The following is a 27,842-nucleotide window of genomic DNA, read 5'->3' as shown; positions in this document are numbered from 1 at the left end:
TTACTTTAATTATGGTCACCTTAGGAAAAAGGAAAATTTGTTGTTATATTTAAAGATAACAAGGAACACTAAAAATGATTTTTTTTTTTTTTTAAAGAAAAGTAAAAGTATACAAACAAAACAATGTTGAAGTGAGTAATTAACAAGAAATAATAAATTATTTTCTTATCAAAAGAACTAACTTAGCCATATCTCTTTAAAAATTAAACACGAACAGTACACCGAATTGTAGGGGAGCAATCGTAAAAGGAATAAAAAGGTTTCCAAACAGTGCCATAAGCCCATCTAGAATCCATGAACAAAAATGCGAATCCAAGAAGAAAGAAGAAGGGTTAAGGGGTTCTTCTGATATTCGCAAAAGCTTGAAGAGTCTCTCCCAAATACTTAGAGACACACACACACACATCCGGCCTCCCAACCAAAATGCTTTTTCCACTTAACTTTGTAGCATATTAGTCCATTGAAGATAGAGCCACGGATACCAAGATTTATCAAATCCAACCCTCAACTGAAAACAAAAGGCAAACAAACAAACCCTAGATTAAAAAAAAAGCAAAACCCTGTGCTTTGGGGTCTGCAAGTGCAAGCTTGCTCGCAACTCTCAAAGCTTTATAGTGAAAAAAAAAAATTCCTCTATTCTCTCTGCATATTACCACCCCACTTTCCCCAAAACCCCAAAAACACATGCTCTCCCATTTCCTTTTTCTTCACCATCATCACTTCCACCAAGGCTATCTCCTCCTTCTTCGGTTCTCAATCAGGCTTCAACAACTTATCTTCTTCTTGGCACTTCTTTGAAGCTGGTTTTCTTGATCTGGGTAATTCAGTTTTGCTGATAGCTGCCAAAGATGATCACGTTAACAGACTTCTACCATGTCATGACTGCAATGGTGCCACTTTACGTGGCCATGATTTTAGCTTATGGCTCAGTGAAATGGTGGAAGATCTTCTCTCCTGATCAGTGTTCAGGAATCAATCGCTTTGTTGCTCTCTTTGCCGTCCCTCTCCTCTCTTTCCACTTCATCGCATCTAACGATCCCTATGCTATGAACTTTCGCTTCATAGCTGCTGATACCCTCCAAAAAGTTATAGTTCTTGCAGTACTAGCAGTTTGGTCCAAGGTGAGCAAAAGGGGTTGCTTGGAATGGACCATCACCCTTTTTTCACTCTCTACTCTTCCAAACACTTTGGTGATGGGCATCCCTTTACTTAAAGGGATGTACGGAGAGTTTTCTGGAAGCTTAATGGTGCAAATAGTCGTCCTTCAATGCATTATTTGGTACACCTTGATGCTTTTCATGTTCGAATATAGAGGTGCCAAAATGCTCATCTCTGAGCAATTTCCAGACACTGCTGGCTCTATTGTTTCAATCCATGTCGATTCAGATATCATGTCACTTGATGGTCGACAACCTCTTGAAACTGAAGCTGAGATCAAAGAAGATGGTAAGCTCCATGTTACTGTCAGGAAATCCAATGCTTCAAGATCAGATATTTTCTCAAGAAGGTCCCAAGGTTTATCTTCAACAACTCCACGCCCTTCAAATCTAACAAATGCTGAGATATACTCTTTGCAATCATCAAGAAACCCAACACCAAGAGGCTCAAGCTTTAATCACACTGATTTCTACTCGATGATGGCTGCGGGACGCAATTCAAATTTTGGTGCTGCAGATGTTTACGGTTTGTCTGCCTCGCGAGGACCAACTCCAAGACCATCCAATTATGAGGAGGACGGTGCAGCCACCGGCAAGCCAAGGTTCCATTACCAAGCGCCAGGTGGTGCAACCCATTATCCGGCTCCTAATCCGGGTATGTTTTCGCCGACTGGGTCTAAAAGTGTTGCTGCTAATGCTAATGCAAAGAAGCCTAATGGCCAGGCTCAGCAAAAGTCTGAAGATGGTGGTAGGGATCTTCATATGTTTGTTTGGAGTTCGAGTGCTTCTCCTGTATCCGACGTCTTTGGTGGCCATGAATATGGAGCAACTGACCAGAAAGAAGTTAGACTGGCTGTCTCCCCAGGGAAAGGTAGCTTCTGATCACTTTATTTGAGTGTCTTCTTTTCATTTTTTGATTTTTTTTCAGTAAAAATTTTCAAAGAGAGTGAAGAAAATAATTAAACAAGCTTTAATGTTGTTTTGTAACATTTTTGTTTGCTTCAATCTTACATATGTTTTTTTTTTTCTTTTTAGATTAATGGTTGTTTTCATGCTACTTTGCTTTGTTCCAGTGGAAGGACATAGAGAGAATCATGAGGAGTACATGGAGAGAGATGACTTCAGCTTTGGGAACAGAGGATTGGACAGAGAAATGGAAAACCATGAAGGTGACAAAGTGGGAGATGGAAAGCCCAAAACTATGCCTCCAACAAGTGTCATGACAAGGCTGATACTGATCATGGTTTGGAGAAAGCTTATCAGGAATCCCAACACTTATTCAAGCTTAATAGGTCTCACTTGGTCTTTAATCTCATTCAGGTACAATATCAACCAGCCTGTTTCTTTCTGCTCAGACGAAATCCATGAAGAATCTTTTTGTATTATTCATTATATAATTTATATATTTTGCTTTCTGTATAATCTATTTTGGTACCTGGGTTCAGCGTTCTCATCATTTCTGAATTCTGATAGCTTGTTGCTTGGTTTCTTGTAGGTGGAATGTACACATGCCTGCCATAATAGCCAAGTCCATTTCCATTCTGTCAGATGCAGGGCTAGGCATGGCCATGTTCAGTCTTGGTCAGTAAATTACTCCTTTTTCCTCACAAACAATAAACTCCCACAAAAAATAAAAATAAAAATCCTCCCTTACCTTTTTCTTTATTAGTAGTAATGAATCACTTTATCATTATTAAATGTTATAATAAAGCAAGCAAAACAGTATGGTCATGATAATGTGTTGGGGATTTCTGTAGCTTTCGCTCTGTAAAAATCTTCTACTTTTTGCCCGGTTTTTGTCTTGGGTGTGATAGTGTGGTGGAAGTGATGATGAAAGGTCTTCCTCTTTCAGAAAGAAAGTGCAAAACGAAAAGAAATAAAAAAAAGCAGAAATGTTTTCGTTGTTTCTGACAAGTAACAATGGGGATGTGGGTGGGGACGATGCTTTGATGTGATGACAGGTCTGTTCATGGCTTTGCAACAAAGGATCATAGCATGTGGAAATTCCGTTGCAGCTTTTGCTATGGCTGTGAGATTCCTTACAGGTCCAGCTGTCATGGCAGCCGCTTCCATTGCTGTTGGCCTTCGGGGCGTTCTATTACACGTTGCCATTGTACAGGTCACTTTCCTTTTCCTTTGCCTTTGCCTAATTGCCTTACCCTCCTCTCTTCTCTCTTTCTCTTTCTTTTGGTTCTTCACTGTTTTTTTCTGTTCTTTTTTACCCATCCAACTTAACTGCAAAAGCTCCAAAACTCACTACAGCTTTATATATATATATACACACACATACTTACTATCAAAATCTTGCCATCTCCAGATAAGATTTTTTATTATTTCTTTGTCAGTTCAATCTAGTTTTTTCCTTGTTAAATGTTTCAGAAATACAGAAGGCCAGGTGTGGTCAGCAGAATGCAAATACATTGAACCTTTCTGAACTTGGTAGAAAGGCTAGATAAAGCAAAATCCCAAGTGAATAACAAAACAGTGCATAATTAAATATTAGTAGTTCCTGTGTTTCTAATTAATGATATTTTATTCAAGGGAGTTTTATACGTATAACTTTTTGCTGATATCAGGAATTGAATAGGACAAACTAATGCCAAGAGAAACAAACAATAATAATAATATTTGAATATGTCATGAATTAATTAATTAATTAAGCAAATGGGATGCTTAATTAGGGTTATGAATGAACAACAAACAGACATCCATATTCCATACAAATTCTAACATGTCTTTTTGTATTTGGATTTCCAAACAAAAAAAAAAAAAAAACAGGCAGCTCTCCCGCAGGGAATTGTCCCCTTTGTCTTTGCCAAGGAATACAACGTACACCCTGATATTCTCAGCACAGCGTGAGTCTAGTTTTTACTTTTTTTTTTTCTTAAAAGAAAAACCATACAACCATCTTTTATAATTGATTCCATTTTTCTTTTTCTCCTAACCTTTTTTATTTTTTATTTTTTGCTTATTCTCTCATATATGTATCCCTCACTTTTTGAATTGCAGTGTTATTTTTGGGATGCTAATAGCACTGCCCATAACGCTTGTCTACTACATTTTATTGGGATTATGAAGTGGCTAACGTATCAAGAATTTGTGGCATCAATGCAAAATGCAAAATCCCTTTTGGGGTCGGAGATGCCAACAAATTAAAACCTCTCATTCATAACTGAAACGACAAAGAAATCGAGGACCCCTACCGATGAATGATTAATCTTTCCTATGTCTTTTTTTTTTTTTGTAGTAAAATTCGTAAAACCTTATTTGTAGTCAAATTATAAGGAAAAAAAATATTTTTCTAGTTAATTATAATTTTGAGTTGTAATTTTATTCCAAGAATTTATGCTCTCTCATGAAAGCTGCAAGAAAAAAGAAAAAGAAAAAAAAACGGTGGATACACGTGATGATGGGAATACAAAAATGTTCCATTGGAATTCAAGGTTTGCTTTGCTTTGCCTTATTTGAGAACTTGAAATCTGATCGTAAATTAGAATTGGAGTGGATACAATGAAATTTCATGATTCCTTTTGTTCCATATATCAACACGTACGCTTATTTTGTCCATTGGAAAAACAGTGTCAAAAGAATGAGAAGAATTAAGGAAGAATATGCGCACCCGCTAAGATTCGATGTTTACTGACCACGCTTTTGAGCATTAGATTTGCTTCGCCGGACTATAATTAATACGCCATTTGTACATATAATCATTTACAATATATTTATACAACAGTAGAAGTTTGGTTCATGAAATGAAACGAAGGGAACTATAATAGCCATTCGCGATGATAGATTAAGAAAGAATGGAAAAGAATATAATTATTAAAAGGTTTAATTTATTGGAATGAAATATGTTAGAAATAATGTTAGAGGCAGTATTTCATATATTTTTAGTGTAAAATTTTAATTGTATAAATTATGTTAAAAGATTAGTATATGTTTTATTTTTATTTTAAATTAATTTTTTTATTTTTTAAAATTCATTTCAACAAGTATATATTATCCTCTTAATATCATTTGTGGAGTTTAAAAATTTTATTATTAATGTATTTCATAATTTCTCATGGTATTAATTTGTTGATTAGTTTATAGAAATAAATATAAAAAATTAATCATAATTTATTGTAAAAATAATAATCATAATTAATTGATAAATTAACATTTTCTTAAAAACTTAAAATTAATGTTAATTATTATAATTTTTTTTATTTTCCTATGCATCTTTTCCCTTTTTTTTTCTTTTCTTTTTATTCTTATCTTTTTCATCTGACTGCTCGGTTGAATCTTGTCTTACTCTGTAGCTAGCAGCCAAAACCGGTCCTAGGGACGCAATTCTAGTACTCCTAACAGTTTGATCTGGTCGCGGGGGAGCCATTAAGGCGCTCTCAATTGCCAAATCCGACCACGGGGCATCATACCAGATAGCAACCAAATCCAGCTACGGGGACGTCGTTGTGGCGCTCCAAACGGTCAAATCGGGCAGTGGAGCATTGTTCCAACACTCCCAACAGCTAGATCCGATCGCAGGAGCGTAGTTCTGGCGTTCCCAACTGCCAAATCGAGTCGTCAGACTGTAGAGCTCTTAGCGGCTAGATTTGACCGCGAGGGGTCCGTACCGACACTCCGAACGGGCAGATGCGACCATTGGTACTATCGATCATCTTTTTGTCACTTAAATCGAAAAATCGCATCCTAGAATGACGATGGGCGATGGCGATAAAATTTTTCGAGGAATATTAGATTGTGCTTCTCCAGGTTTAAGCTGGGTTTGAGCACATCTTTGAATAAATATGGAAGCTTCATGGGATTGAGTGGCTAAACGGCTGCCTAATAGCATGGGACATCACAATAAGATGTCACCTTACATATATAATGCAATTTGTCAGTACATTATTGTGCAACTGAGTTTGTAAAAATGCAGAGTGCATGAACAATCTGGCATATAATATTCAACCGATTAGGTTAAGCCTCCGCAGAAACTAGAAATAATTAAAACTGTGATCATTGAGTCAATGAAATTAATTCTCTTCTTTGCTTGCATCCGTAAAGGAAGACAAATCTAGCCGACATCCAATTCCAATTCGAATTTTCAAATTCAACGGCGCCCCATCGTTTTACGAAGTTATTTTGATAACTTCCTCCCGATAATTCTTTTCGTGACGACGCCGTTACTTCAAATATATAATGGTATTTATAAAGCATTTCATTCAACTCGCTTGTTTAAGCTGAAATTAATTAGTTCTGCCTCGAGCCAGTCTATCGGCCCTCTAACCTCACCCCCACCCCTTATTCCCCTCCCTTCCTTCTCTCTCTCTCTCTCTCCTAATTTAAAATATGGCATTTTAAATTCCATATTTTTTGAATTTTTTCCACTGTTAAAAAAACATATTTTGAATTTAAAAAAAATATAATTTTAAAAAACTTTTTAGTTTTTGTGAATTAATTTTTTTAAAAAAATTCCCTTTCTTTTTGATTTTTTGTTTCTATTATTGACATGGCGATAGAGCCACTACAACTTGGCACTAACATGTTTGCTTGGCATTCACATTACATTTGGTGGTAAATCATTGGTCCTAAAAGCCACATCATCATTTGTGGTAACGGTTTTAGTCAAAATGGGCAAAGTATCTCATGAAATTAAATTTTAAATATTTAATTACAAATTTTTATTTTGTAGATATCATTATGATATAACTGGTGTAGTTTAAGGGGCAAATATTTATGTAACCTTAAACTAAAATATGAATAATTATAAGAAAAAATAAAAATAAAAATGAATTGATTATTTTGAAGTGATTAATTTTAAGATTTTTAGTTCATAATAATATTAGGTCAATTAAACAATTAGACTAAAGTATGTGAATTTTTATGAAAAAAAATTTAAAATTTAATAATTATGTGTTAAAGTACTATTTGTTAATAAATTATGGATAAAATTTTATATGTGTTAATAATTTAGAAAATATTGTGTCACTTAAAGTTATGGATAATCAAAGTGTAAATTTCATATGGTTATATGGAAGGAGTATTTGCTTTGATTTTTTAAGTTTAACCAAATATTTAAAATTGTATCTGAGTTTGATTTAATTTTATATTGAATTTGTCTTGTTATATTATAACTTGTTTGTTAGTTTGTTTGATTGATTGTTCGGTGATATAATATTTAATTATGATTAATATATATAATTTCATAAAATATATATTTAAAACTTTCTAAATTTTCAAAATTTGTTTGTACTATCTCATATTTTTGTTATCTAAAATTAGTAAATTGATTCACATAATTGACGTGACATCTTTCATGAAATAGACGAAATCATTGATTATGATTAATATATGAAAAAGATTATAAGAAATTCAAAATCACTATAAAAGCTTTTTTGAATTTTTAAAACTTGAAATGATTGTGAGTTAGTTTTTGCAATCAGCTCCTTCCAACCGGTCTTGTTTTTCAGCAGCAGAATGGAGTTAAACTAAAATTATTGGCACTACGAGACAACATAGTCACTGTAAGATCGCTGTTTGAGAACTATCATAAATTTGCATTCGTCGATTATGACAAGAAAGAAAAACAAGACTTTCTTCATTTGAAGTATATTGGCATGTGTACACTGCTTCTCCAACAAAAAAAAATAGCTCTTATCGCAAATGCTGGCTTGTATGTAACCCAACTTTATCTCAACAAGATATTGCATGGAGAGTAGTTAATATTTTATGATTTGGGGTTGAAGTATAAGCTAATCCTTGTTACCAACTTTTGGGGTCATATATATCTAGTTTCTCACTTACCAAAATCCATTGATGGAATGGGAAAGGGCAGAAAATTTTTGCTAGACATAACTATCGTATGATATGATAGTACTGAACTTTTAATTACGGAGACTAGAGTTTGAATTATGATAATTTTAAATATAAAAAAAATTATTATACATGTTACTGTTTTTGTTTATATTGTGATGCAAAGATAGCAGACAATATTGTTGCTAATTGCCATGATGATTGGCATCTTAAATATGCTTCACACTTATTATTCTCAATCCCATAAGAATCACAATAACTCAGCATCTATTCTTTGGTCAATTGTGCATGGCTATTTTATATATGTATTGACCCATATATGTTTATTTTCAGTTAAACACATTCCTCATCAAACTATATAAAAATTTTGACATTTCAGACCAACCTAACTCTTTGTAGCTACTGAGTTTACTTCGGGGTTGCTATTCTGCGACAATCATTAAATTTAATCTCCAAGGATTTGCATTAAAAATAAACTTATACAAGAAAGCTTTCAAAACTGTTAAAACTTTTTTTTTTTTTTAATTTTTCAGTTGCGATTCAATTTCGTTTGATTTTTTCATCATATTATCAGACTGTCAATAAATCTTTTTTTAACACATTTCTTTCATTATTAATTTTAATTTTATTATTACAACTCTCAATTTCATCGTTGCCACTGTTTTTATTTTCATTGCTACTAAATATCATTCTCACGGTTGTGTCGGACATGGTTTTAGTATCCTATAGTACACTTAATGAAAATTTCCACATTATTAAAAGAATAATGAATAAAATTAAATTCATACTACCTTCGATTAATTGTATATAGAAATTAAAAAATCTCGACTCATTAAGAGTGTAGGATTCATACAAGTATCAGACAAATGTTTACACTATAATTTAGATGGTTTAAAGTAAATAATTATAAATGATCATAATGAATTGCGTCGTCATGCTGACAGTTGCATGATGGCAGCCCATCAAGTGGCAAACATGACCACAAATTTAGGTTAAATTTTGCATAAAGGTTATTAAAGCCTTGAAAAAAGTCTAAGGTAAAATAAAATGAACTCCTGTATGTATGCAGTTCAAACGAAATTGTCATAACTTTTTAATTAGAATTTAGATCTTTAAGAGAGTGTTTGGTATAAGGTATTATTTGATTTGTTTAAAAATTACAATGATTTACACTCAATAATTACATTATCTTATTTGGTAATAATTTAAAAAATTTACATGACAATTATCTTAAATCACCAAAGTGATAAGATCATTGTATCGGAGAATAATATGATTTTCAACTTAAAAGATGAGAAAGTTTTATCATCATAGAAAAATAATTTTCAATATTATTTTTTAACTAATTTACCCTCATAAAGAATATAATTAACATATCCCAAGAAACTAACCACTAAAAATTTTAAAAAAAGGGGTTTTTTTAATTATTTATTCTAAAAAAATTATATATTATAAATTTATACTGATTAGAAAAAGGATAATAATTTATTTGATAATTTTTAGAAATTATTTTTACCAAAAATTGATTTATAATTTATATTTTTTTTATAAAATAACGTTTAACTATTTTATTTATTGTTATTTAATACGTATTAAATATTTTACTTGTTTTAATATTATTTTAGATATTTTGTATTATATGATTTATTTTTTTATATAATATCAAATATAGTAATTTAAAAATACTAGGATTTATAATATTATATCAAATATGATAATGTAAGATCACTGGTAATCAAATTACCTTAGTGATTTTATTACCATGTTACGATAATCTTGAAAATAATATCAAATTCTATCTAATTGATTTAATTAGCAACTTTTTCCAGATTCGCACACAAAAAATTGACCAATAAAATCTAATTTATCTTGTAATCTTAATCACACCTTTTTGAGGCTTTATTCTTGCATCAAAATATGTTTAGAAATACTGTTAAAAGTTGTTTGAATAAGTTGCTATCTCCTTATTCCCCTAGAAATTTTTGCCAAAAGTATATTATTTTATTTCTAGCAATTTGTATATTTATATCATATCTGTTTCGCATAAAAAATGTGTAAAACAAAAAATTTATCATGTTAAATTTGTGTCGATACACCAAATACAAAACACAATTTTAGTTTTAACTTTTACAAAATTTTTAAATAGTGACGGTTTCATATGCTTTTTTTTTTTTTTTCGTGCCATGTATTATATCTAAAATTATCAAATTACTTTATTCTTATCTCTCTTAAAAAAACTTGTGTGCATAAATTGAAAAGTCATTGAAATTAAGAAAAGCTGTAGAAAAAATAAAATATAATAAATAGGAGGGATTTACTTATATGTATAACTTATATTTTTTAAAATTCTTAAATTAAAATTATTAAATTTAAAAATATTATTTTAGTTCAAATTAATCATGAATTTAATTTAATTCAAATATCCAAAAAAATATAAAAATTACTATAATACAAATGGACTTGTAATCTCATATATATATATATATCATTAAAAGGGAAGAGTTGGAGAAGATGAAGCTTGATGGTTTATTGACTCGGATGAAAGCCTTTATATCCAGATTCTAAGCTCCAAGCAAGGGACGACTGGTAGTCCAATGAATCATCTGAACTTTGAACACAAATCTCTAAGATTTTGTAGCCCTAATTGATAAAAAATTGAAGAAAAATAAAGGGAATTTATAAAGAATGCACGCACTTGTATGAAGCAAATATATCGCGGGATGATGAGATGCGTAAAGAATCAGTACGTATATAATACACTATTTATATAATGCATAACAAAACAAAGAACTAACGTCAGTCTTGTCTTAGTCACTCGTCGCTTTTGCCATTGCCTTTGCCCTTGCCTTGGTGGTGTTGAATGTTGATAGATGGATAGATAGATGTTTTGTTTCCCACTAATTTGTGTTGGGTCGGCCGTTTCCTCGACAATCCTTCGTGGGTTTGTCACGTCTGCCCCCTGCCCCTGCCTCTGCCCCGCTTTTTAATCTCCCTTCTCTTTCTCTCTTTAAAAAAAAAAAAAAAAACTAATTACGAGTAATAGTCTAACATAGCTTAAAATTTGAAATTACTTTTTAAAGTTTTAAATTTAAATTTTATGAAAAATATATATAAAATTATGACATGAGAAAGAGAGCTATTCAAAGCTTTATGTTATTTTAATTGTTATATTAAAATTAAATATATTATTAATTAAAATTAAAATAATATTTTTACTCTTAATTATTTCAATCCAATAATAAAAAAATTTAAAACTTACAATAATATATATAGATCCTTCTTTGATATATATATATATATATGTATATATATATGACCTTCCTGTATTCACAAAATAGTTATAAACAACAAATTCTCAATGGGATCCTACCCTGTAAAAAGAATTTTATATATTTTAAAAATCTCATGTTCGAATTTTGCAAAACAAAAGTATAGAGGACTATTTCATTTTACTAAAACAACTTAAGTTTACCTCTCAACGTTCATATGTTAGAAAAGAATGTTTTGCGAGTAGCATAGTCACGCATAGAAGATTCAAATTTCATAATCAATCATAATTATAGCACAAACATATATTTATATATATATATAGCTGCAAAAGGACAAAATCATGTGTTTGGAGGACATAAATTATTAAGATCCAATAATAATATAAAATTTAAGTATTTAATTTAACGATAAGTATATAAATTTAAAAAAAATAAAATTAAACTTTCTTTCTCTAAAAATTAAAAAAAAAAAAAAAAAAAAAAAAGCTCCTGGACTGCATAGAAATATGTGTGCATGCAGGTGAGTTTGTTTTATTCGTGGCTGGGATTCCCACTGAAAAGGATAGAAAGAAACTCGATACCCTTGCATGAAGAACAGTAATTAATTTATTAATTTAAAGGTTTCTTTTTATGTAGCTTTTTTTATTCAACGCATGCACCAATCTGATATACTCTCGTTGTCCCTCATATATTAATTAATTGCATTTGCACGTGAAAAGTGAAGTGGTTTTAAATTCAAGATCAAATGAAGTGTTGTTTCTAACGTTGTGCTGGGCGGAGCCAACAACTGATCAGTGACTGTGAGGATTAAATGCATTTTGTTTCCATCCCAAAGGATCATCTTTTTTAACTGTTAAAATTAAAATGATATCTTGAAACGAAGAGGGCGGTGAGATTTATAGAGGAAGCTAGAGAGACTCTCTCTCTCTTTCCTACAACTTAAAGTCAACAAGCTTCAATACTGTATAATTCATAATATATAAATATATAAATACAAATATTGGCAAACATCTAACAAATTCTATTCTACTATTAGATTGCTTTTGCATTTGACTTGTGATGAATCGTTACAATTTAATTTAAAAATCAAAGAATAATTAAGTTTTTATTAAACCCAATAAATATTTTATATATGCCAGTAAAATAATCTTAAAACCATAATTAATTTTGTTTTTCCATAACTTTTATGGGTTATTTTTTTATTTAACCAAAAATAATTTAATTTAAATTTTCAATGACTCAAAATTCAAATTTTACTATAACTAAAATTTTGTTTTTATTTACGACTAGCTCAATTACAAATCTAATAACAGTGATTCATGGTGAGTCCAGAACATAAAGGCCTCTATGGACTGCTGTTGCGGAATATCCGATGTCAACTGTGACAAGTCGTTGGCATGGGCTGTCAACTATTTCGACACAGGGGAAATGATGCAGGTAGTAGAAACTGAGAAAAGCTAAAGAAAAAAAATTAAATCTATCAAGAATATTGTGTCTATTCCATAAATTTACAGCGAAATAAATTCTCAACTATATAAATTCTATAAGTTTATAAAAATTGGTATATCAAAGTAACTATAGGAATCTCGGCATTTATTTGATTGATAGCCAAAGCAAAACTTATCATTATAAAATATTTTTTATATGCTGATGCGTGGTTATACTAACGGTCAAATTTCGTCAATAAAAAAGATTTTTACTGATAGATTTTTAATACCTCAGAATATACCATACTTATACTAACAATTTATTTAACCGTTGGTATAAATAAATTTTTTTCTGACGGTGTATGATTATCCATCAGTATAAATATTTTATATGTTGACGGTTATTAACGTAATCATCAGTATAGGCAAAAAATAAAAAAATTATTGGCTTACAAAAAATTGAATAGGATTATTGAATGTGTTTTTGACAAAAAACGCTTTCAATAATCTATTCAAAAAAATTTGAAGAGAGATTATTGAAGGTATTTTTGACAAAAAACGCCTTTAATAATCCGTACAAAAAGATTTTTACTGATGGTTTTTTAATATCGTCATAATATACTATACTTATACCAATACTTTATTTAACTATTGGTGTAAATAAACTTTTTCTAATGGTATATGACTATCTATTAGTATAAATATGTTATATACTAATGGTTATTAACGTAACCATCAGTATAGGCTCAAAACAAAAAAACTATTGGCTTGCAAAAATTGAATGGGATTATTGAAAACGATTTTAGCCAAAAATTCCTTTAATAATCCATTCAAAAAATTTTGGAGCGGGATTATTGAAGGCACTTTTGTCGAAAAACTCCTTTAATAATCCAAATAAACAATTTTGTTGAGGGGATTATTGAAAGCATTTTTGGCCAAAAACACCTTCAATAATCCCTTATAAAAATTTATTGAAGGGATTATTGAATGTGTTATTCTCTCAACAAAATTTTTTGTTTGGATTATTAAAGCATTTTTGTCCAAATATACCTTCAATAATCTCCTCCAAAATTTTTTGTATGGATTATTGAAGGCATTTTTGGCAAAAAATACCTTTAATAATCCTTTATAAAAATTTATTGAGAGGATTATTAAAAGTGTTTTTGGCTAAAAATGTTTTCAATAATCCCCTTAAAAAATTTAGAATGGATTATTGAAGATATTTTTGACTAAAAAAACAATCAATAATCTCCTGAAAAAATTGGGAAGAGATTATTGAATGTATTTTTTGCCAAAAACACATTCAATAATCCCCTTAACAAAATTTAGAAGGGATTATTGAATTTTTTTGACCAAAAACACCTTCAATAATTTCTCATAAAAATTTATTGAAGGGATTATCGAAGGCGTTTTTTTACTAAAAATACCTTCAATAATCTCTCATAAAAATTAATTAAGAGGATTATTCAAGGCATTTTTGGTCAGAAAATATTTTGAATAACGACATTGAATATTTTATAAAGGATTATTCAATGCGTTTCTGGCAAAAAATACCTTGAATAATCTAAAAAAAATGACGGGCTTATGAATTTAAATTATTTTCTCTACTTTCACCGCCCACCAACTCTATATACTTAATCTCTACATTCCACCAACTCTTTCTACTTTTCATCGACTTTACAAACTTAAACTTATCAGCACCCATTTTGTTTTAAAGCTAAATCAAAATTGAAGCTCTCATAATTTTTCAATGGTATTTTTCATTTTTTGCATTTCAATTTTGTGTCATCGAGCATGCTTTTATATATATATATATATATATATATATTTTGCTGTATTGGATGAATCTAGGCTCAGTCTTTGTCATCTCGAACAATAGAGGAGGGCTTGAAAATATTGTTAGCGGTATTATTTTTGTTAATGGAATAGCTTTAATAGGAAAAACAAATGAAAACTTCATCTATTCTGCTGTGGACTGGTGATTGGTGGCTTCTTGATAAATGTGACTATGGAACATGTAGCTGGGGAAGAGCTTCTCTTCTTAATCTAGTAAGCAGCTTATCTTTAGGCCTTTCAGATAAAAACATCACAGAAAAATTTTTTTTTTCTAAAGTTTTAATACATGCTTCGCTTTTATAGGAATTTATTAAATAACAATATGGTTGATCAAGAAATGAATTGTATGGCTCTGGCATTGAAACAAGAGTTCCAGCAAATCAATATGCATTTGATGTGAACAATCTTCAAAATATTGTTTAAAATATATATAGAGGATTTGATGTTCAGCCATTAGTAATAGCATCAGGAGGATTCTTCGATGCAAACTTCAAGCACTATGCTTGTAGACATTCAATCATAGATATTATTGTTATTTTTTTTCTCTAGATTTGGTATAATAATGTTAGTTCTTGACTTATTTTAAATTTGTGGATTATAAAACAATTTGATTGTTATTTTATTTCAAATATTATTAAATATTTTTTACTTTTTGTGTATTTTTACTTTATATGAAACCATATCATATTATGATTATAAATAAATTAATATTAATAATTGAAAATATAATTCACAAAAAAGGTTTTTATCGACACTTTAAAATTTATACTGACGCCTTAAAACATATGAATCTATACTGATAAGCATTAACTATTGGTATAGGCAAGAAAAATTAAAATATACAAGTCTATACTGACAGATGTTAACCGTCAGTAAAAGGTATAACAATGAAATATATAACAGATACTATACCAACATATATACATTTACTGATAGTCTTGAACTCTAGGTATATCTCTGTAAGTTATTTCGACACTTTAAAAATCGTCAGTATAAGTCTATATCGACAATGATATATTGACGGATAAAAATTAATCAGAATACATATATTTGACAATTGATATATAAGTTGTGATGCTATACTGACAATTTTTGAGATTTTACCTACGTTTTTTTAACTGTCAGTGGATGTCAAATTTCTTATAGTGTATTTTGCAATTAGACATGTTCATGGGACTCACGGTCTATCGAGGTCGAAGCTTTGAATAGAAGTTTAGAAGCTTAGATTTGATCTGATGTGATATATATAATTAATGAAAATATTTTAACTTTAATTTTAAAATATTGAATATTACTTTTTTAATAATTTTTAAATAATACTAGACCTAAAGGTCGAGCTTAGGTTGGTCCAAGTCTAAGGCTCGGCATTTGGAGATGCCCCACTAAACCTGTAATCTATGCACACCTTTAGTTCTAATAGAAACTTCAACCCTTAGGCTTTATTTGATAGAAATGTTTGAGAATTGTAAGGATTAAATTTTTTTTAATTTAATGATTAAATTATAAAATAAAAAATGGTTATAAATTTTAATCATTAGATTAATAAATTTTTTATATTCACTTTTTTCTATCCTTTTTATCAAGTAAATTTTTAGAATTTGAACTTAAAAAAAAAAAGTTCGAACTCCAAAATATATGAAAGGAGAGAGTTGTATTTTATTATCTGGCTGAAGATCTTTATGTTAAAAACAAAATAAAGCAAATTGATACCCTAACAGGTAAAAAATGTTGGGTGAAATAATAGCTCAAAAAGTTGGAAAACTATAAGAATTTTGTTGAGGTTGTCACAAGTGGGGATCCAAAGTGTTCTATAACTCAAGCTAATAATAATCAAGTTAAAAATAAAATGGTTAAATATAAAAAAAGCCATTGTATTTAATCACATTTATCATATGAGTTCCTATCTCTTTATTGTTGTCAATTAAACACTTAAATCAATTATTTACGGTTAACTAAACCTAATAATTTGAACAAAAATTTGAATATCGTTAACTCTTTTGGCCAACTGGATTGAATTTCATATGCTATGAATAACTTTGAATAATTACTTCAACGTGGCATTTTCTAGGCAACTGTTAAAATAAATAAATGGTTGTTTTCAAGGTTGCATAAAAAATAAAGATGAAAACCATTTTTTTTTTTTTATTTTAAGGCATTTTAAGGAATATCACGTGGTAATAATTATTTTACATTATCATGCTTAAGGAAATATTCTAGTAAGAAAAAAAATAAAAAAGGGAGTAAATAACAACGTATTAAGAATTTAATTAATTGCAAAAAAGGGAATCAAGATTTAATGGCAAGATTATATATATATATATATATTTGTTTTTTAATCTGTGTATTGTGCAGGATTTTTTTATTATTTTTTATAATTTAATTTTTTTATATTACTTTAATAAAAGAATATGCAAACTTTTATTGATTTATTATATATAATCATACATTTATAAATACTAAAGTACAACTAAATAAGAATTTATACATATTGTAATACTCTTTCCAAGTCAAAGCTTTTGTAAATTTTCAAAGAATTATAATAATCTTTTCTTTTTCATAAGAAATTATTTTTTCAATTCATTTAATAAACAATGAAAAATTTGCTACTCGACAAAAAAGCAAAGTTCAGTTTTAAATAATCCAAATTTTTATTGTTGGTTTATCTATGTTTTTGGATTCCTCACGTAATGTTGATACAATTTCTTTAGAGTTTATATTTTTTTGTACTTTATTATACTCTTAATTATGATTGGATATTTATAGCCATTTCACTATTTTTAATAAAATTTTACTTTGGCTTATTAAAAAGAAAATAGTCAAGGTTAATAATAATTGTTTATATGTTGATATGAATATATTAAAAAAATCATTTGATTAAATTGTGAAAGACATTTATATTAGCAAAATATTCTTAAATTATTAAATTTTATAAAGTTAAACCAAAAGTAAAACATCAAATAATAATAATAATAATAATATATTTGATTAAACTACAAAGCATAATTATTAATTTGTTCATAACCATTTGCTTTTTATTAGTTCTTATTTTTTTTACATATATATTTTAACATACATAGTTGTTTTTTATTAGAATATAAACCAAATATACAAATTGAGAATTATATGTATTTTAGATCTCTTGTATTTATGTATAGCAAATATCCAGTTTAAATATATATATATATATATAAATATATGAACCAATTTATTTTAGAATAAATCAAATCTAAATGTATATATCATATAATGCAAATAAAACCAAATATTAGGTTTGAAGAAACAAACAAATAGAGAAAAAAATAAAAAAGAATTAGAACATAAAAAAAAAGTAATGAACTATACCTATTTCCTAGTTGAAACCAAATCAAATGTGCACTCATTTTCCTTTCATTATTGAAATCTAAAAAAAAAAAAAAAATTCCAACAACATCACAAACTTATTTTTAAAACTAAAAAATAAAAATAAAAGAATAATAAAGGCATAAAATGAATTTACTTGTTCATTAGTATAATGTGGCTATTATTCTTTTTAATTTTTGCCAATTCTTGTCAAAACTCATAAATCATAATAGTAAAAAAATAAAAAAATTTGTATTCTTTAATTTCTAATTCTAATAATTACAAATAAAATAACATTTGTTAGGAGGTAACGCTCTCATTTTATGATCTCTTTATTTTTATTTTGAAATTTTGATTTCAGTACATAAAAATTTATTAAGCTTGTACATGCACAAATATACATATATATATATATATATATATATAAAGCTATGATTATATTTGAAAAGAAAAGATAAATTATGATTTAATGTATTTAAAATTAAAATTTATGTAAAATTTTTAATTTTTGATAGAGTTTGATTTGAATTTAAATAGTTACCCAAAAATATTAAATTTATATAATTTATTAAATAAAATTATTTAACAACAAATAAAAGTTTATTAAGCCTATATATATTTGAAATTATGATTAAATTAAAAAAAAGTAATTTATAATTTAATATATTTGAATTTAAAATTAATGTAAAATATTGAATATTTTATAATTTTTATTTGAATTTAAATAATTATCCAAACATATTAAATTTAAATAATTTATTAAATAGAGTTACTTGATAAATAATATAATATAAATATTATCTTATATGTCATAAAGAGAGATTATTCATATAAGCATCTATGTTAGCACATCTTATCTGGTAATTTTGTATCTTGTAACATTATATATATATATATATATTTGATTAGTCAAATTAAAATGCGTAAACAAAGTGACAAGATATGGTGAAGGCAGGCTGTGTTGGAGGGCCCAATCAAATCCATTATTGATGTTGAAAGTCCATAAAAAGAGAGAGTAACATACAAGGCTGGTGTTGGACTGAGGCCGTAGATGGTTTCTTTTGGATTAGGCTTTCTGAGAAATGACAGTCTTCAGGCCTATTTAATCCAAATTTAATTTTCTTTCTCACACTAGGTTTCTCAAAGAGACTGGCACTAAAGTTCCTTTTTCAACGCATTGAAAATTACTTCTTTTTTTTTGAGTAATTTATCTTTTTCAATGTATGTGATAACAAGTTTATATTCTATGTATTATTTTTGTATAGATTTTATATATTATCATTGTATTAGAAGATGTCACTTCATTAATAAAAAGTATCTTTTAAAAAAAGTTTCATATTTATTTTGGGAGTTAGTACAAATTTATGTTTAATCATTAATGAAATAGTATTTTCTAAATTCATACATTAATAATGTATCAAATATAAATTTTTTGATAACATATATTTTTTTAAATTACAATTATAATTAAGTATTATATTTATATAAGCAAATGAATAATCAACTAATAAATTAAAACATAATTAAACAATCAAACACATACATTGAGAAATTTGAATGTAGGATCTCAAAATTCTAAAATCTCCTCTTGGTCATTAAGCCAAAGCCTCATTGACTAAAACTTACATAAAACTTTTTTAAAAAACTGTTAAGTATGATAATTAAGTAAAGAACTACTTATCACTTAATGTAAAATACCTCAGTTAATTTTCTTTAAATATTTACTTTGGATTATGATATCTTATAAAAATTTACATTTTACAAAACTACATCCTCTACTCAATCAATTTCACTTTGACATAGAATTATTTGATAACCTTAAACCCCTTTCTTTCAAATTTATACTCCAACAATCTCACAATTAAAATCAATTTTTCTATTTCTTTGCTTTTCATTGATTTCAAAGTTCAGTACATGTTATCAATTAATGGTGCAATTTCAAAGAAAATAATAGTAATTGTTTACCATATTGTTACAATGAGGTAACAATAAGTTAAACTCTAATATTCAAATCTACATTACCATTACATTTATTTATGTGTACCAAAAATTATTATTCTCAATGGACTTGAAATTTTAGGGCAAATTATTTTTATAATCTTTAAATTTTGAAGTGAATACCATTTTGATCTTAAACTTTAAAAAGTAAGATATTGATCCTTATAGTTTTATAGTCATATCAAAACGATCTTTCTATCAACAAAACTATTAATGTAGCCGTTAAATACTAGCTGTTAGCTCATCATTAAGTTAAAGATAAAATTACAAAAAAGAGTGATGATAAAACTTTTTTATGTAATATTATTGATTTTGATAATTATATAAAAATAAAATTACTTTTTTTACTCTTAATATTGTTGATAAAATTTTTTTTTGAGTTCAATTTTAGGTTAAAAAAAGAAGTCTATATCTTGAAAATGAAAATTATCTATTTTTCTTCAAATTTATTTATTATTTGTTTAAAACATACAATTAGACTATACATCATTGTTATAACAGTTTTGAGGACTACTAGATGAAAATTTTTTTAAAAATTTCAAAATGAAAGGAGTTGCTATTAATTTTTTTTGTTTAAGTGTAATTGATCACCTAAAACATTTATCTTTTTAATAAAACAATAAAATGGGTTTAAAATTTATCAAAGAAACAATTTTAGTTTACAAAAATAAAGTTGGGTTCGGTAGTACGGTTACGTATAGGGAAGGATTAACATCCTTCACATCGCCATTTTAAAAATGATACCAATTTATCATATATTATCCTTTATATTGATAAAAATGGTCTTAATTTCAATATTTAAAATAATCCCTTCAAATCTTATTTTCTTGCATGAATCTTTTTTTTTTTTTTTAAGAAAAGTCTTTTATTTAGAAATAAGATGAAAATTTTTAGTTTTGAAATATTTTCTAGTTCCATAATATTTAGGCGAAATTTCGAAAAATATTTCTTTACTTGAGACTTTCATATTAATTCCTAAAAAATCTCACATAATATTCCTTTATAAAGTATAATTATTGAGAAGCTCTCTAATATTTAAGCAGGGTTTCAAAAATTATTTTTATTTACGAATCTTAGTTTTTCTATTTTTAAAACAACTCTTCCAAAAATAACCATTTATTAAATTTTTTAAAGCAATGAAATGCATGCAAATATCATATGGAACAAATGTATGATACCAATGCAAATTAAATACAATCAATCAATCAAATTCATCTAATACATATTTAAATTTAATTCATTTTATTTAGAAATAAAATAAGAATATTTAGTTTTGAAACATTTTTTAATTCTCCAATATTTATGTAGAATTTAGAAAAATATTTCTCTCCCCAGAATTCTAACAATATTCTTTAAAATCTGACTTAATATTCCTCCATAAAAAGTAATTATTGGAAAGTCCTCCAATATCTAGGCAAGGTCTCAATGATTATTTTCACATAGGGTTATTAATCATTGTTTTTAGGAAAAAAAATGATTTTTTAAAATTATCAAATGCAAATTCATATCTTATTATTACAAGACATAATGCAACATAAGATAAATAAATGATGCGAATACAAACAATTAACCAACTTAACCTATCTTATGTGCATTTAATTTTATTTTTTTATCGTGGTTTTTTTTTTAAATCAATGGTGAAATAAAATTTATTATTTTTATTTATTTTTTATTTTTTTGTGAAGGAAAATTTCCTTTAATTTTTCAATATCTAAGTAAAATTTGAGAAAATTAATAATTCAAAAACATGATTTAGATTCCCTCTAATATTTAGATTTTGCTTCCAAAATAATATTTACTTAAAAATGCTATCTCATATTTTTATTTTTCAAGCAATAATAATAATTAAAAAAATATACAAGCATTCATATTTTTTTATTTTGATTTAGACACTATCCTTTAATTTTTATTTTGATCTAGACACTAGCATTAAAAAAAAAACCATTAAAGTGAGAAAATTTATTAAGAATATACCTTATTTGGGTTTCAACCTAATACCATGAGTCAAATCCCAAATGAAGTCAGCCATTGGATTAAGATTGGTTAGAGCAAGTAAGGTTAAAACTGGTGGAGCTAGGCATAAGTCTAAGTTGGTCATGCATTGGGTCACAAGTTTAGGTTAGGTCTGACCCACGGATCGCCTGGTAGTTTTCTCCTTTTTCTCTTCCTATTTTAATGGTGCGTTTAACGCCCTACATGAATTACTAAACTCTTTTTTGTTTTTAACTATAAAACAAAAACTTTTTTTCCAACTTCATTTCAAGCTTCTCCTTAAAAAAAAAAAGATTTTTTCCTTTAAACAAAACCCAATAGCAGCCTCATCATCCCTAGTTTTTAACATTGGCGACTGTTACTTTTGCCATCAGCCGACATTGATTGGCTTTCAAAATTGCACCCAAACTTCTCATCAACCCGTTGATCACCTTTTCAAGCTTAGTTTTCTTCAAATCTTATCGGGTTTTCCTAAATTTGGACTTAAATCCCATGAATTGTCACCATTTTTCGCCTTTTTCCACCGTTCGATTCTTTTACTTTTTCAGTATGTTGTTCCTCTTTTTGCCTTTTCCCTTTTCAATGTTTTGATCGCCCAAAATATAGTCGTCATTGTTGACCTCCTTACACTGCCGCTCACTACGTTGCCACTAACAGTGGTGTTAGAAATAGCTCATTCCTTTTCGTTTTTCTCACACCATGCCAAAGTGACCCCCCTAACTATTGCTTAAAAATGAAAATATTCCTAAAAAACCAAAACTACAGCTATTTGTTGCTCTAATTTTGATTGAGTTCCTCACTATCGATAAGAATTGTGGTTCTTTTTTTTTGTGTGTTTTGTTATGGCTTTGATGATTGTGGTGATGGGAAGCAGTGTTTGAATTGGGAAAAAAGGGATGATGGCAATGATTTGAAATAGGTTTTGGTGGTTGAGCTGTAAAGGGGTTGATTATTTTTTTTTGGCTGAATGGTGCCCACCGTGGGGTTGTGATGGTGTTGGTGATAGAGAGGGATTGGTTTAGGGGCTGTAGGTTGTCAAAAGGGTGGTGGGTCATGGAAGAGTTGTGTTGAACAGGGGCTGTCGACTGCCATGATTGGTTTCGATCTACAAGAAAGTGGTGAGGGGTCGAATAGTGGGTGATGGATTGTTGGTTCTGTTGAAGGTGTAGATTTGATCGAATGGGTTGTTTAGGGATGATGGTGAGGCTTTGATTATGGAGTGTTGTTGTTTTTTTTTTTTTTTTTATGATTATCAGTGGAGTTTTGGCTAGTGAAACTAATGGTGAAGGGAGGCTATAGGTTTTGCTCGAGTGTCTCTTTGGGTTTGGTGGTTGGAATGGGTGAATGGTGATGGAAAGAGTTACTAGGAGCAGAAATGGGTAATTAGTAGGGTGGTATCAGGCAAGTGGAGTTTTTTATTTGTCGAATGGTGTTTTCAGCTTCAGCTTTAAAAATAAAGATGGTAACCAATGGAGGTAAAGAGAACGTGGTGCTTTTTTGCTGTGAATTGCTCTCCTTAGCTTGGCTGAATGGTTTCTAGGAAATGAAATTTTCTTTTTTTTTTTGGTTGAATAGTGATGTTGCTTTTTTTATTCGTCCATGGGTTACATTAGTCCAAAATGTTTAATAGCTCTAAAAAGCTATAGGAAGTGGCCAACAGGGTAGTGGAGCATAGCAGTGGCCAATAGGTTTGGAGTGGTGGTTGTTGGCAGAGCATGTCTTTTTATTTTTTTTCTTTTTTAAATTTCTTGTTTAATTAAAGCAATTAAATAAAATTAGGCCTAAATTTTGGGCTTTTGAATTAGGCATTAAAATCTTAACTCAAAATTAACCCAATAATGAAATGAAATTAAGTTTGAGTCCATGCAAATATGATTAAAAAATGGTTAATCCAAAACAAAGCTTAGTCAAGCTCAATCTAATTAGAATATGTAATTTGGGTCTAATCGAATCATTCAAATCAAATATAAAATCAAATAAATTTGAATTGACTCAAATAAAATTAGGTGGTTACAGTTGTTCTTCTTTATACATTATTGAGAATAAGGAATATAACAATGACATAGATAATAATTTTGTTCGGAGTAAACAATTTTAGGTTTTTCAAAAGTTTTTTTTTCTTGTTTGTTGTTTTTTTGTTTTTATTTTTTTGTGTGCTTTTTTGTTTTTTGTTTTTGTTTTTATTTTTTTGAAAATAAATTTAAAAGCTCGTTTAGGAAAAGGTTCAACAACTTAAAAAAATCTTGTTGTGAAAAGTTTCGATCGTAAAGGCTTGATAACTTTGAAAATCTCATATTGGAAAGCTTTGACTCAAAGGCTTGACAACTTTATAAATCTAATCTTGAAAAATTTCGATGTAAAAGCTCGATAACTTTAAAAATCTAATCTTAAAAACTTTTGTGCAAAAGCTTGACAACTTTAAAAATCTTATCTTAAAAAGTTTCGACACAAAGGCTCAACAACTTTAAAAATCTAATCTTAAAAAGCTCATCCTAAACGGAGGCTTTGAAACTTTAAAAAAAAAATGTCATTCTTGAAAAACTCTTCCTAAATAGAGGCTTTGAAACTTTAAACCTCTCATCTTTGAAAATCTCATCTTGAACAAAGGTTTTGAAACTTTAAACATCTCATCTTTGAAAAACTCCTCATGAATAGAGGCTTTGAAACTTTAAACATCTAAAATATTATTCTTGGAGGACTTAGAGACAATGCTCAAAGATCTTACAAATCTCAACACAGAAAATAGATTCAGCTTGAGAGACTTATGAATCTTATCTGGACGACTTAAAGATTATGCTTGGAGGTCTTACAAATCTTGCTACTTAAAATAGATTTAAATAAGAAGACTTATGAATCTTACTTGAAGGACTTAGAGATTACGCTCAAAAGTTTTACAAATCTTTATATTTAAAATAGATTAAACTTAGAAAACTTACAAATCTTGCCTGCAGGACTTAGTGATTATGCCTAGAGATATTATAAATTATGACATCTATGAATACTCCTTTAAAATAAGGCATTGAAACTTTAAAAATTTAAAACATTATGCTCGAAGGATTTATGAATCATTCAAATATTTGCTTGCAGGTTTTGGGGATTATATCGGAGGACTTACAAATCATTTTTTGAAAATTCACTTGTAAAAAAAGAAACATTCAATTTTTAAGATTTTTTGAACTTCAGATATCACCACCAAATGAAAATGTAAATGATATTCAAACATAACTACTCAGATATCACCATCGAGAAAACTTTAATAATATGTAAACATAAATATTTGATTATCATTGTCGAGTAAATATGCGAATGACTTTGAATATCACCACTAAAGGGAACTCAGTTATCATCACCAAGAAAAATATGCAAATACTTTTGGATATCATCATAAAATAAAATTCGGATATCACTGTCAAGTAATTTGGAAGAAAACTTGATCATAACATTTTCATTAACTGGTGCCAATTGTCTTGGGCTTAAAATCTAGGTGCCAGCTAACCTAACTTTAAATCTTGTTGGTGCCAACTAATATAAGTTTAAAGTTTTAATTAGGGTGACAACTAAATTAAGCTTAACTGATCTGGGTGCCAGCTAAACTAAGCTTAATCTGATCTGGGTGTCAACTAAACTAGGCTTAAAATCTCATCTGGTGCCAGCTAAACTGGGTTAAAAATCTCATCTAGGTGCCAAATAAATTGGGCTTAAATATCATCTACACTAGCTAAATTGGGCTTAAATCTTAACTAGATGCTAGTTAAATTGGGTTTAAATCTCATCTAGGTATTAGTTAAATGGGCTTAAATCTCATCTGTGTCAGCTAAACTAGATTTAAATTATATTTGAATGCCAGCTAAACTAGATTAAATCTTATTTTTTCTTCAAATTTCTTGACATTCACTCTTTTTAAAGAAAACTCGACTTGTTATTATATCTCATCTTTTTATTCATTTCTTTAGCAACCCTTCTTCTTTTGCAGAAAAAACTATTATCTCATTCTTATTTTTCTCTCTTTTTCCATGCTATACTTATTTATATCTTTTCCTTTGTTCTTTTTATTCTTTTTTATTCTTGTTTTCTTCTCTTTTTTCCAAACTCTCTATTTTTTTTCTTAGTAGATTTACTTTTCTTATTTCTTGAACTAAGAGATTTTTATCCTTTTTTATTTTTTACAGATTTCTTCTCTTTTTTTTTCAAACTTTTTTCTCAAAGATTTTTTTTTATTCTCTCTTCTTTTTTTCTCATTTTTTTTTGACAAATGTAATCATGAAACAAATGTCTATTTCTAATCAAATAATACAAATTCAAATGTCTTTATATGAATGCAAGAATTCATGTACTGAGAGAATCTTTTTATGATGCAAATGCTCAAAGCAAATACAAGTGACTCTTTCATGATGTAAATGCCAATGTTCTTTTCATGATGATACAAATGTGAATTTTTTTTTGTATGACACAAATGCACATAAGAAGACGCATGAAAAATATTTTTACTAGCAAATTTTTTTTCATGATGCAAATGCCTCTTACAAATGCGAATTCGATGTTCATACATGACATAGATGCCCTAAACTCAAAATTTTTTTTTTAATAGTCCTTGCAACCACAGACCTTCATTTCACAAATGCCTATGCAAATGCAAGAATTTCATGATGTATGTGACCTAACATGAACATAAACACTAAAAGGACATTCTTTCTCAATTTTACTTTTCTTTTGTTTCCCATCCAATTAATTCTTCAATTGCTTACTAAAATGATCTCAACATACCATTTTCTTATTCTTTCACCTATTCCATCTTATTTCTTTTTTTTGCTTTTGGATAGGTTTTCTTAATTTTTATTTGATTTTCATCATGCTTTCTTTTATTTTTAGTTTCAAATATACATCATGCAACATGTGTTTTGGACTCGATTGTAAAAACAAGAAGACAAACCACACATTTTTTTTAACCCAAATTGTTCTAATGATTTCATGCTTTCACTTTTTTACCAAACATGATTTCCTTGTTTTACCCAAAAAATACATGATTGGTTATTCAAAATTTTTGAAAATGATCAACAAAATTACCCCATATAATTAAATTTCATAACCAAAGTTAATGGAATTTTCAAATAAATATGACTTTGGGAGTCTCTTGGAAATTGGCATTCTTTATTAAAAATGAAAGAGGAAACGATTTTCTTTTCAAATGGGTTGAATGATTCAGCACATCAAGGTTTCAGGTAATCAAAAAGGGTTCACCATTTGAAGGGCATAATAGTGGTGTATACTTTTCAAAACAAACTCGTAGATGACATATAAATTTTTCCAATAAGTATGAATCCTTTCAAAACCAAACATGTTCAACAATTTTTTTAGTATCCAAATGTGGCATTTTGATAAATGTCAAGGTCAGTTGTAAAGGGTTTGAGATTTTGAAAAGTCATTTTGAAATGAAAGAATGAGGCTTAAATTTTCAGAATCAACCCTTTTAACAGATTTCAATTTTTTTGGATCTTCATATCTTGGGATTTTTCAAAGGGTCAGTATTACCTTTGGTTAACATCTATCTCACTTAGTATCAGAAGTAGCATTAAGGCCTTCACAGTTTACTCTAGATTGCTTTTTTGTAGGTTTTTCATCTTAGTACCATATTTATCTTTTTTTTCTTCATTTTCTTTCTTTTTTTAGATTATTACACATGCACTTAAGAATCTAGACTTATACAAAATAAGTTAATGGTCTAAATAAATAATTAGGTAACAAATAAAGAGAAAATGTTTATAGGTTTTATGGCCATTCCTCTAAGAAAAACTTTTCAATTTTAAGTATCTATGCTTAATTCAACATAGACTTTTTTAATTACGTAACGTAAGCCAAGGCTTAAAGGTTTTCAAAGAAAATGATAGATAGGACCAAAACAAGTGTTTGAGGGTGATTTAAACCATGGACCATCCTTTCATTTGAAAGATTCACTTTAGGCGTATTTGTCCTTTTATTTTTCTATGCTTTTCACTCAATCATTCTTTTTTCTTTTTTTTTTGTTTTTG

At 28.3% G+C, this 27,842-nt stretch overlaps 1 protein-coding gene across 1 annotated transcript; it reads left to right on the top strand.

Moving 5' to 3' along the window:
* Window positions 1–350: 350 nt before the first annotated feature.
* Window positions 351–4,466, top strand: LOC111317020 (auxin efflux carrier component 1-like). Its single transcript, XM_022919323.2, has 6 exons — window positions 351–2,028; window positions 2,231–2,477; window positions 2,653–2,738; window positions 3,119–3,276; window positions 3,936–4,012; window positions 4,167–4,466. Exons 1-6 carry the CDS (start codon window positions 849–851, stop codon window positions 4,231–4,233), a joined length of 1,815 nt encoding a protein of 604 aa, XP_022775058.2. The 5' UTR covers window positions 351–848; the 3' UTR covers window positions 4,234–4,466.
* Window positions 4,467–27,842: the final 23,376 nt, after the last annotated feature.

Source organism: Durio zibethinus, chromosome 9, assembly GCF_047325235.1.
Source record: "Durio zibethinus cultivar Kanyao isolate XHJ-2024 chromosome 9, ASM4732523v1, whole genome shotgun sequence".
NCBI lineage: Eukaryota > Viridiplantae > Streptophyta > Magnoliopsida > Malvales > Malvaceae > Durio > Durio zibethinus.
Note: the sequence above shows the minus strand (reverse complement) of the source record. Positions and strands in the feature narration are given on the sequence as shown.

Bases quoted from the DNA above. Each gene is read 5' to 3' on its own strand.
- LOC111317020 (XM_022919323.2), top strand. From the start codon at position 849: ATGATCACGTTAACAGACTTCTACCATGTCATGACTGCAATGGTGCCA. The intron at 2,478-2,652 runs GTACAATATCAA...GGTTTCTTGTAG, and splicing joins TGGTCTTTAATCTCATTCAG to GTGGAATGTACACATGCCTG. The intron at 2,739-3,118 runs GTCAGTAAATTA...ATGTGATGACAG, and splicing joins CATGGCCATGTTCAGTCTTG to GTCTGTTCATGGCTTTGCAA.